Below are 12,871 nucleotides of genomic sequence, written 5' to 3'. Positions count from 1 at the left end.
AGTTGCACCCCAAGAGAGCACTGGCCCCAAATGTTGGCACCGCTTTAGGTATTTCTTTATATTGCAAGAACTCAAGTACGCCGGTACTCCAATCCCTGCACCTTCATGCAGAAGCATGCTAGAGACTGAGCCCTCTGCACATATTTAAAGGCCTTCCGGCGTATGAAAAGCAATTACATGAAAAGCTTTAGACTCAAAAGCATCTGGTCCAAAAGCATCTTGCCCAAAAGCTGCCAGCGCAAAATAAGGAATTCCGTACACTGCAAAACTGAGCACTTGTCAGCGCAAAACGCGGAAATCCGTATAGCTGCCACGTCAGCAGAGCCAACAAAAATAACGGGATTCCGTACAGCTCTGCCACGTCATCAATCTTTACGCAAGAGAATGTGGTCCTGCTTTATTTTAATCTCTCTAGGTTCATTGGGCCCCATTGGACGAGGTCCCATAAGTTGGTAGGAACTTCTTCTCCTCCTTTTTTTTGCTGCTGCTGCTTCTTAGGGTTTAGGCCCCTCCGCCAGGATGTGCAGGTTGGCTCCGTTCTTCAGTGGCTTGACACGTCAACAGTTTGTGACGGTCTGAATGCCACATGAGATTACCAGAGCTAAGATTAGTGCACTACCAATTGTAGTGGAGGCTCTTGCTAGAGCAGTGTGCTTCATCTATAGCACATGTGAGCTAGCAGGCAACAGAGATGCACCACTAGAGCTTGAGTCATCGGGACAACTGGCAAGTGTGGGTGATGCTTCATGTTTGTTTGCACAAATATCATCTTGGTTTGAGCTACATGGATTTAGTATGGACAGGCTGCCCCCTTTTTAGTATTCCCTAGATGCACCTTTCCTCACCCTCACAAATTCAGAGATTAGCAAGATTATTAGACATGATCTCATTCAACTGGATACTAGGACTTGGTTGTCTCGGTCACATGAGGTGGGGACGAAGATGGCTTTTTATCGAGACCATCTTCTCTGGACGACAGATATGGGTTTATCTCACGTCCCAAGTATATGGACACTCACCTATCTCGTGGCATTATAGAGGTATACCCCGAGAGGAGAGATTACGCCAGGTTTGCCACAGAGAGCCAGAGCCAGAGGAGCACTATATCTGCCAATGCTCAGCATACTACGAGATCCGCGGGCATTTTCATTGCTTATTCAAAGAGTGCTTTGGCCCCTTATCCCGTATCATGGATTACTATGATCAGAGGTGCGTAGGTCTCTTCTTGATGGAGATTGGTAGACTTCGAGAGACTACCAGGAAAAGACCTACACATAGAGGATCCATACAAAGCCAGATCACTACTTTTTATAGAGGGATGGCCCACCGCAAGTCACCCAATCACCCATCGCAGTCACCCATCGCGGCATTCTTATTGATCGAGCCATCCAGCTTGGCCGCTCACGACTCTGATGATGTGAGCATCATCACACTGTAGATGAGGTCTACATTGGAGGCTACAGAGCATCATTGAGTGACATGGAGTACGCCGCCCTCGAGAGGTGATTGGTCAGATACGCACATCCTCACATCAGCTGGAGATTGAGACTGGTAGATTCAGAGGGATACCAGCAGACAGCAGGATATGCCGCTTATGCCAGCTAGAGCTAGAGACAAAGCTACATTACGTATGTCATTGCACAGTGTACTATGAGATACGGGGCCGTTTCCACTTCTTATTCTGAGAGGAAATTCAGCATAGGCATTCTTCTCCTTACTACCCACAATGCAATGGGTTGGTTGAAAATTGCAATGGTCAAATTGTGAAGATACTATCAAAGTATGCTAGAGAGCATCCCAAAGAGTGGGACTCGGACTTGCAAAAGTGTTTGTGGGCTTATAGAACTGTGTATAGAGTCTACACAGTCTAGAGCAGATGAGCTTGTTTATGGAAAGGAAGCTCTCATGCCCATACAGGTATAGTTGGATTCCTTGGCCATGGATCAAGCAATTGTGGTGCGTGCTTGATTAGTTGTTTTACCATTGGCTCGTTTTTTGTTTCCAACAACATTTGTCTTTGAACTTTGCTTGTTTATCTCATGCAATCTCTGGAAAACATTTACTTGTCTGTGAGCTCATTGATGAGGCGTCTGTACCATCAAGAGTTTGTGCACATGCATGTGGCTAGAAGTCACAGTGTGTAATGAAGATGAAGTTGTTTTTTGACGATATTTATGGTTTCTGTTGACAGGAGCGGTACGTAGCTGTCGAGTCATTGACCTGTGTCATGCAGATGTTAAAAAAATCTCGACCTCACCTACAAACTGTGCTGACACAAGATGCACTTGCATTGCTGGACAACTTCTATAGCCGTACAGTAAGCAGTCTTTTCAAAGCCAAGCATAATCTCTTACATTTTTGGTAATGTCAGGACCTGCAAAGTAGAAAAGAGCTGAGTTTGCACTGCTGTATACATATTATTTCTGCAGAGTTTGCAGTTGAAATACTTGTTAATAATATATTTGGAGTTGAGCTGTGGTTAACAGGAGTGGAAATTGAGGATAGCTTTGAAATCTTGCTCAAATGTTTCTTGAAATACCATCATTGTCATATTCCTGCTAGATGTCCAACTCCATGATCTGAAATTTTCCAGCATTGCTTGTTTAGCAGAGGTGACGAGGGAGAAGGGATTGGGGAAAAGTGTAGTCAGCTAACATACACCCCCTGTGTACAAGATGGTGCTCCAATAAACTCATTCTCTACTAGGCATTACTTATTTCAGTCTGACATTCAATTGTCTACTATGCCTTTGCGTCGAAATGTATGGTCAGGTGATGACTACGTCTTGGACATAAATGTCCTCAAACCACAACTCAGCAAGGTAGTTCCATTTTTGGATGTAGGAGACCTCTACTCCATCATAGTGAAAGATACCCAGGCAAAGGTCACACTAATGAACAAATTTGACAAAGTAACAGTAATGAACAGTCAAGATCACTTAAGGGAACACAGGTGTGGATAGTAGATGAGTTGTCACCACTACAACTGAAGAATAGACCAGCAGAATTGGCTCAAGTGAAAGAGGAAAGGAGGAATGGCAAGCGGGCAGCTTATAGAGGAGGCAAAGCAATCATTGCAGATTTCGTACCTCACTCGCCAAGGAGGGAACGCACATCTATCTAGTTTTCCTTTTTCCCATTGTATGTGATAAAACTTCTCATAGCTACATCTGTGACGAGTCCTAAGACGGGGTTCTCAGAAGCATTGTGCTTTCATTTTGTTCTTTGTTATATGCCCTTGTGACATGGATACCCGGAAGATGTAACCAAGATGTTACCCTATATGTCAAGTTGACCTCTACAGGATGTTAATATAAGTTTTCTCTCTCCCAGAGGAGTGGACTAGACACACTATTGTGCCTATTCACAAGTCTGGTGACACCCTGGACACAGGGAATTATAGGACCATCATGATTGGCACCATGGCTAAACTCTGCAGAGAAATACTTCAGGCAGAGCTCAGCTCATATGCAGAGAGGTGGGGATTTAGAGACCCTGGCTAGGCAAGTTTTAGACAAACCTTCTCTATTATAACGTTCTGCACTACCTCATTGATGGGGCAAAAGCACGGAAGAAGAGACTACATTGCTGCTTTGCGGACTTCCGCAAAGCATTTGATACAGTTCTGCATAAGAGGCTCTTTCAGCGCCTCCAGATCTTGAGTGTACGTTCACAGATGAGCTAGGCTAAATATGCTTTATGTGAGCATGTGACGGTGAGAGTACGATGCCACGGAGGCTTATCAGACCCTATTACTATCACCGTTGGTGTGAAGCATGCCCACTCTCTCTGACCCTCTTCGGGATCTACATTGATAAGATCTCGGACTACATACTACGAGCTGGTGACGAGGTGCATATCATGCTTTATGCTGATGCCGTTGTTTTAATCTCTGAATCAGAGGAGGGCTATATTGACACATTGCGACTCTGACAACTTTTGTACATAGAGAGGGGTGATAGTGAACCTTGGCAAAACCAAGGGCATGATCTTTCATACTTCCAGGGCAGTCACGAGTGCGGCAGCCTTCATGGTTGCAGGTGGACAGTTGGAGGTGGTGCAGTCTTATGTACATGTGGGAGTGACCTTTGCCAGCGCACCTGGGCGCTTCACCATGGCAAAGGCGGCTATGGACAGACTCTGGTCCAGAGGATATGTGGTTTTGGCCATGCTATAGAGGAGACGTTATTAGGCACATTTTCAGGAGTCCTACACTAAGGGGTAGCTCTTTGACACCCAGCTTTGATGTATGCTGCAGCAGTATGGGCCCCTGGACTATCAACCACCTCATGGACACAGATTGTGAGACCACATATATGTATGATATCACGCTTGTTTCACAGCAAGTCCTTAGTACCACACGGCATTATTAGCCACCACACCCATGCTAGTCGAGGTTGTTATAGTTTTGTCTTATTCAAAGCCTAGAGGATGAGAGAGATGACATCGGATAGACTTACACACAGAGCCTTCAGGGCCTCGAGACAGACCTCAGAGTCTGGCGAGTAGGTGTCTTGGTACTACAGGTGAGAGAGTGGTTTGGAGCACATGGACTAGACATGGATAGATTACCACCTTTTCAATATGACCCAGGCTCACCCTTCATCGAGGTCTCACATAGTGAGAGAAACACAGTATTCAGATAGGATCTGTGGCAGCTTTACATCAGAGAAACATGGATTGCCCATAGACGGTCTCTTCTCCCGAAGATGTATTATAGTCAGCACTTCTTGACCATGCTAGACGAGGGGTCATTCAGAGACACGCTACATGCCACATAGCTCACGAGTGGGGATTGGTGAGCTCTGAGTATCATCACACCGGCAAGAGATAGAGACAAGATGAGCTGCTCATACCCCCCGAGTTGAGAAGTTTCGTGACTGAGAACGAGGAGCACTTTGTCTGCAGATGAAGAGCATATGAGAGTATCAAAGATCAATTTGAGGCTCTATTTACAGGATACCCCACCCTACGACGGATCATGGAGTCTAGAGATCAGCCAGTTTGGCCGTTTTCAAGTGGGGATACATAGACATAGAGAGACATTGCTTACACGTGTAGCGGCACCAGTGGGTGGTTGACAGCCACAACATACAAACTTCTTCTAGAGGATCCAAGGTTATATTGTCTTGTGGGTGACTACCATGGGTCTATACCTTGCACTTTCCTTTTAAGAGTGAATCTAATCTTATCCTGGATTCATCTAGGTATATGTATTTTTCGTAGTGGTAGTGATTACCCATACTGTACAACGCTTTTTATCGTTTTCTTTTCATTCCGTATTTATTGTACCTATCGACCTGGATCAGGAACTTCCAAGATTCTTAAGCTATTTCACTTTTGAACTTCTGCTTTTGATGAAATTGCTTAGCTTTCATTGCCAGATTCCATGTCATTCTCTAGCTAGGGATTTAGTGAAGACTGCTGCTTTTTTTTTGTTACATTCTATGGGGAGACTGACATGAGAGGATTTTTTTGGTTTCTACGGGACCAGTTGATGTATTGATATCCCTTGGTTGAGAGAAAGAACCGGGGGTTGGGGGGGGGGGTGTGGCTCTCCATGAAAATGTGCTGGAATGCTCGCCCATCGTACTGGTTATAATACGAACAAGTGCTCAAGTGGCTGAGAACAATGGGATTTCATGGAAATATGTGCAGTGATTTGTGTCTACCAAATGTAGAGTATAGGCATTGTGTTCTCATCAGAAAGACTTAGTTTTGTGGGAATTTCGTTACTATTATTATCGTTGTTGTTGTTGTGGTTGTAGCTATTATTATTATTACTGTTTGGGCTCTCCATGAAAATGTGCTGGAATGCTCGTCCATCGCACTGGTTATAATACGAACAAGTGCTCAAGTGGCCGAGAACAATGGGATTTCATGGAAATATGTGCAGTGATTTGTGTCTACCAAATGTAGAGTATAGGCATTGTGTTCTCATCAGAAAGAAACTCAGTGTTGTGGGAATTTTGTTGCTATTATTATCGTTGTTGTTGTTGTGGTTGTAGCGATTATTATTATTACTGTCCTTATCATTCTGTTTGTGGAAATTACTGTAATATCATGCTCTAGGGGAGTTTTCTGTAGTTTTAATGAAGTTATCCTTCAAGGTAGCAATTGTTGATGACCTAAGAAAACATGTAGGTGGACGTTGCTGCTGATTTACGAGAACATGTTTATCGGACTGTTGCACGTTTGCTACTAAATGTTGGTGGGTAAGTTACAAATTGTAAAGCTAAACTTTAATATAGCAATAATTTCCAACATGGTTTCAGCATATTTTCATCAACGTTATACCTATTCTGTATGGATATCTGTCGTGCAACATTTTGATGTTATTACATGACATTTCCTTTTATGTCCCTCCTGCAAGCCTATATCATGGCTGAGTATGTATTGTTCATGTGGAAGTTGTGATGATAAGCAAGACTGAATTTGTAATTATCTTGGTATGAACCTGAACTCATTCTTGGCCAGTGTGATAGGAGTGGGGCTGCTGTAGATTTTTGTGGTTCTTTATTTTCTTTCACAAGACAATGTGCTTTCTCTAAATTGAAGTTAAGCCTTGGGATCCTTCTTGATGGTAGGATGCTCAAAGCCATGACGCTAAGGTTGCAAACCTCAATATGTGGTGTTGTTATGTAAAAAGGGCTTTATAAATATATACTCAATTCAGTGATCAAGGTGAGTTTCCAGCAACTATCACTTATCGAGCTGACCTGCAAATTCTAGTGGGGTGTATAATGGTGCAATTTACCACTGACTATATTAACCATAACTGAAGCATATCATCTTTCAAGACCAAAGTTTTAACTATTCAAAGCATTGTAGGGACTAGAATGTACTCATATTACACATCAGTAATTGCATTCGGATTGGCACTCTTGCTTCTGATTAACAGTGAGCAGTGAAGGGTAATGAGGGATGACAATGGTGTCTCAAAGTAGTCCACACAAATTTCTTGAGCTTTTCATCAGTGATACGCAATGTGGGACTGCAAATTGAGTTGTAACTGCTATAAGAAAGAATTCACAAAACCATCATTAGACTCAAAGAACGTCTTTGCAAAACAGTCGACATGTGTGTGTCCTCTGGGTATTCAGAAAAAAAAGACAAAAGTGCTGTAAATAAGTCTGGTCGTTACTCCAGCAGTAGTCTAAGTGTGGGCTTTTCTGTGAAAATATACTCTCATATGCTGGGCATCTGCTGCATAATGCCATCAATTGTAAGAAGATGGGTTTAGTCTAAGCAAGGAGCATACTATCTTGGACTCCTTGTTTGGCTCATTCCGTAGGTTTTATTGTGGAGCATCAAGGAAAAATATCTTGGATGAAGCCAGTTGTAGATGATTGGGGGAAAATCACTATCTTCTTTCATTAATGTGTCAAGCAATTGCCCTCACTTGAGAGTAGTCCCATAGATTATTTGCCATGATGAGGTTTTTTTACATGTTCAGTTTACAATGTCATGTGTAGGATGCTTTAGGAAAGTGTGGTGTAGATTCAACTGAGGGGAAAATTCATAATGCTGACAGTGAGGTGATGAAGTACAGCTGGTGGATAGTTGTAAATCCCAACGTTTAGAAAAAGGCAACGGATCGTATAGAGGTGTTAAGGCCACTCTTCATACTGTTTTGCGTGACACATTCTGAAGTAGTGCTTCGGGCTTCCTCAGCCACCTCTTCGTGTTGATGAGATTGTCTATTCCGACATTCTATTGAGAGGCGGGTCTCAACTCTCAAGTTCCTATAGATGATTTTTATGTTTATAGCATAGTCACAGGGGACGCCCTTTTTCGGGCTTCCCGTCCCCACTTGCCGTCCCGCCCTCTTTTTTACACAAGATCCATTTGTGCCCCGCATTGCCCGTCCCGGAATGCGTCCCTTGTGACTATGGTCTATAGTCTAATGTGGATAAAATGTGCAGGAGGTATCATTATGAAATAATACTACAGTAACTAACCTAATCTTTCAAAAGTGTGGTGATAACTTGGAGAATTTTCGTAAATGTTGTGGAGGGACGTGGTGTCCCATATACAGGTTGCTGTTGCTCTTCAGCTTCTTCTGTACAAGACTAAATCATTGTTTCATGATCAAGGCTTGGATAGCCTTTGCCTTGAAATTTATAGATCAAGATACGAGCGATGAAACAAATTGTTTCCATTACACTTGGAGGATACAATGCATCTACTACTTTCCTTGTAGTGCCTCAGGGCAATGGTTTGTGTATTTTGACTAAAATGAGCTAAGATAAGGCTCTCGAGTGCCATGCACCCAAGGTTTTGGCGAGGTGGGTAACCGACAAATAGAAATTTGATTTTGAGGCTCTACAGTAGATATGATATGATGCTAACAAGCTATATTTATCTCTTGTATTCGTTGATTTCATGAAGTTTTGGCTTGATACCTATGCAAAATTTGGAAGGGATAAGCACCTCCCCCTGTAGGCCCTCTGGTGTGTCGATTTTCTTTTTTGGTATTATTTGCCTGGTCAGGTTTTTAACGAAGGTTGCAAGGTAAAGTGTGCTCTAGAAGTTTTGTGACATTTCAGACTACAACTTTTGTATATCCCTTTAAAAGGCATTTTTTGAAAGTTGTGCCCCAAAAAAACACTCGTTCTCTGGGTTCAAGAAACAGTTTAAATTTTAAGAGGAGAAAATAAAAATCTTATTGCCTGCTGCAAAGAAAGTTTGAGAAAAGACTGTTTTTGACAGATTGCTATGAGGTGGACGGCGCTGGACACTGTTCAAAATATCCATGTATTGATTTTTAACTTTTCTCACTTAAGTACCTTTTGTTTTGCGCAGGTATGTGGATCGCATAGGGAATGTGCGGTGGGAGCTCAAAGAGATTGGAACTCAACATAATGGGTAATTATGCAATCTTACTTGTGATGTCTGTGGCCTAACCTAAAGAATGCTATCTTGTAGCATGCAACCTTCTGTCCTACTCAAAGTAATCAGACTGTATTGATCTGCATAATGGGTGATTATGCTTGTGTAATGTATGTGATTTTATCTGAAGAGTGGTATCTAGTAGTGTAAAAAATTCCGTTCTATTCACAGCACCCTGACTGTGATGTCTGAATAAAAGAAAGCTATTTCATATTTTGAATCTGGCAGTTCAATGGTCATCAATATCGCAAGCACTCAGCAGTCTGTAAGGTCCATAGCTGACAAGTTGGGTCATGGCCAAACTTGGCATCCTGATTGCCAACAGGGAGTCCCCTATGAACTAACATCCACATGAAGTAAGAAAAGCATCTGCTGATGTCCAGATCCCAAATGCACGACCTCAACTGTGATAAGAAAGTTTGTGAAATCCTCTAATCAAGCCAACACTGCATAGTCAGAGAGGATATGGAGCCCGATGGGGTGCCCGATGCATACAAAATACTTGAGAATTGAGAGAGTAGCTCTTGGTGTCTCACAAGAAGGTCACATCCGCTCTCATGGATCCCAAGTCCGTTGTGACAGAGGGTGGCCCTCCCAAATCCACAGTTGCCAGGAGGTGGCATCCTCAAAAGGGAACAAAGGCTCCACCCAGGCCCTCTTGCCACATGGACCAACTACACGAATGGGTTGCAAAGTGAGATCTGGAAAGTGCGACGGTGGTTTGTTCCTTGAAAGCTCAACCTGAAGTGGCCACCATCCTCAAGGGTCAAAAAGACCATGGAAGCACACTTCACATAGATAGGGCAAGTAGGACTAGCAAAGAAACTCCATATAACCGGCCTGTACACAGTAGAGGGCGGTACTTTTTCAATTACCCGTTAACTTTACACAGAGCACTGGGAAGAAAAGAGAACACGATTGCGTCCAGCGACTAGAATGTCATTGCGCATACGAGACCGACATCCTGGCCCCTTTCGGTATTTCTTTATTCAATTAAGAGTTGACGATCCGAACACTTAGACCAAACTCTCACAAAGCTGTCCAAACCTCGCGAGGGCTAAAAACACAGGTTTCCGGCCTGATTTCGGCAGCATAACGGCGCTAAAACTCCTGTAGGTCAAAAGTACCTGTCTAGGACTGATTCCGTCGCAATTTAGAAGCTTTTTGGTAAAGCTGTCAACCTGCACCCACTACTCTCACACACACACACACACACACACACACACACACACACACACTGTAAGTCACTTATGGAGCAAAAATCAGTCTCTAGTTCAAAATGGGCGCCCCCCTCTTGTTGAGGTGTCCTGCAGGTGGCTCTCCTTCTGCCAAGTGTCCAGTTTGCCCCTTTGAGTTAATTCCCTAGTTCCCACCAACTTGTAAAGTTGTGACTTCCGAGTGGCCCAGATTTCATTTGGCGCACACAGGCTTCCATACTCATCATAATTCAGTGGTAGCTAGCCTGACCAGTCCCAGACGACCGACCTAGACTCCCGATGTGAATAACCTGTTTGGTCGTAGCCATTTCACACTGACCATGCAATGTCTACTTGCACCTTTTCAAGGGTTCTGGGAAAAACAAGTAGAAATAAAATAAATAAAAATATGTAGTACATATTTAGAGAAGGTAACAGGAAAAATACACCTCTTGGTGACACACCCCACCCTTGAAATACTGCAAGCGACCTTGCTTGTATGCCAATAATACATGCGGATATCTGTTGATATCACATATATTCTATGATGGGAATCCAAGATATAGATGCTTCCGGAAATGTAGCGTTGGACGATTAATCATTAAACAATCCCACCAACCTGGCTACCACACATAGAAGTCTTTTGGTGTACTCTCGAGTCTCAAGCACAAACTTCTCTAGCCAAATTCTGTATGAAAAGAGTAGATACAATCGCTTAACTACTCCTTTGAGCATCATGAAGCATGCTCTTACCTTGCTCCAAAGGGCTACATCAAGTCACTGTGGGTTTCATTTGAAAGGCTTCAAGATACAGTTGCAATAGCTGAGGTAAATCAATTAATTCAAACTCTTCCATCCATTTGGCATCCAACAATGGATAGTTCTTGAACTTCACCAAATAGCGTTTGGCAACCTTTCTTCTAACCTCCCTTTCTTTATGTGCCAATATCTGCTCAGGAACAAGAACCTCATCCAATTCTTCCACTTCAGGCTGATCCTTATCAAGCATATTCTCTGGCACATTACCAACAAAGGGTCTTAGAAGGCTGACATGAAAAGCATTATGTATTTGCCAGCCTTTTGGTAGCTTTAACCTGTAAGCTACATCGCTGATCTTTTCTGAAATTTCAAAAGGACCATAATATCGCGTACGGAGCTTAGGAAACAAAGTTCCTTGCCTTTTCTTTTCCTTAACCTGGCCTTTCAAAGCGCAAAAGTACCCAATCACCAAGTGAAAATACAACTTCACGACAGTGACGATCAGCAGCTTTCTTTTGCTTAGCCTGAGTCTTGTCAAGAGCAATCTTTATCTTCTTGTATGTTTCATTCATATGTTGTGTTTGCCTCAAATATCTTGTCCTTAATTTGCAAAATGGGTGGGAATTTTTTCCCTCCTTCCACTATCTCAAATGGTGCCTTGCCGGTTGACGTATGCACAATGTTATTGTAAGCATATTCAACCAATGGGAGATGGTGTTTCCAAGTTGCCTTGTGCTCTGACACAAAACATTCGAGCAGATCCAGGACAATAAAATTTGCCTCTTTTGATTGTCCATTAGTTTGTGGATGAAACGAAGATGAGAACTTTAGCGTAGTGCCCATATTCTCAAACAATGCCTTCCAGAAAAGACTCGTCATACGTGGATCCCCGTCACTGACAATTGATTGAGGCATCCCATGAATATTTAAAGATATTTCTCATGAATATCATGCATCAAGAGAAAGTCATTCTTAAGCATATAGTGCTGATGATGTTGCCCATCAACAAGCTGATCACAGATTCTTGCAAAATTCGAATCTTCAACATATTGTGTCTTCATTTCGTCTAGTTCACAATGGTACGGAACTGACACTGCTGAAATTGGGGCTTTCGTGACAACGCGTCAGCCACCATGTTCTTTTTCCCTTGCACATGCACAATCTGAAAATGGAACATTGACAAGATGTTTGCCCATCGCATGTGTTTCTCAGACAACTTCGTTTGTGTGAGAAAATATCGCAAGGTTTGATGATCTGTTTAGACAACCAAATCAGCCCCAAACAGATAGTGTTTCCAACTAGTGAGAGCGTGAATTACAGCCAGCAACTCTTTCTCATAAACTTGTAAGTTCCTTTCGGTCTTCAAAAGAATTCTGCTCTCATATGCGACTACTTGACCATTTTGCCAAGTGTCAGTTTGCCCCTTTGAGTTAATTCCCTAGTTCCCACCAACTTATAAAGTTGTAAGTGACTTTCCGAGTGGCCCAAATTTCATTTGGCGCACACAGGCTTCCATACACATCAGAATTCAGTGCTAGTTGGCCCGACCAGTCCCAGACTAACTGACCTAGACTCCCGATGTGAGAAACCTATTCGGTTGTAGCCGTTTCGCACTGGCCATGCAATGTCCACTTGCACCTTATCAAGGGTTTTGGGGAAAACAAGTAAAAATAAAATAAATAAAAATATGTAGTACATATTTAGAGAAGGCAACAAGAAAAATACACCTCCTGGTGACACTCCACCATGGTAAGTCCCTCACCCCTTGAACGTATCATGCCAAGCATCGAGAACAGTGGCCTCAATCTCAGCCTTATGAATAGCAATCCCTCTGTTTACTCCAAACTGTCTGCTGAAAAACTCAAGACATAGTAACATGGGATGCGTCGTGGATAGCTGGAATGGGGATTGGGGGATGTGACTGAGAGGGGAGTGTTGTTTTCACAAGAGAGGTTAAAAACAAGCAGACAATGTTGGGACAAGGGAGACGGATCGATAGGCGTCCTATGTTACGCGATGATTCAA

General features: G+C 42.9%; 1 protein-coding gene across 3 annotated transcripts in view; it reads left to right on the top strand.

Annotated features, from left to right (window-relative positions):
• LOC147434071 (coiled-coil protein) overlaps positions 1-12,871 on the top strand; it is a 167,844-nt gene that overhangs the window by 129,434 nt on the left and 25,539 nt on the right. For all 3 annotated transcript variants that reach the window (XM_086490693.1, XM_086490691.1, XM_086490692.1), the window contains 3 exons: positions 2,192-2,317; positions 6,144-6,214; positions 8,805-8,867. In XM_086490693.1, coding sequence (XP_086346819.1) covers positions 2,192-2,317; positions 6,144-6,214; positions 8,805-8,867 — 260 coding nt within the window. The remainder of the gene's footprint in view (positions 1-2,191; positions 2,318-6,143; positions 6,215-8,804; positions 8,868-12,871) is intronic.

Source organism: Adiantum capillus-veneris, chromosome 19, assembly GCF_014529385.1.
Source record: "Adiantum capillus-veneris isolate H3 chromosome 19, ASM1452938v2, whole genome shotgun sequence".
Classification (NCBI taxonomy): domain Eukaryota; kingdom Viridiplantae; phylum Streptophyta; class Polypodiopsida; order Polypodiales; family Pteridaceae; genus Adiantum; species Adiantum capillus-veneris.
The sequence above is the reverse complement of the archived record's forward strand: the minus strand, read 5'-3'. Positions and strand labels throughout refer to the sequence as shown.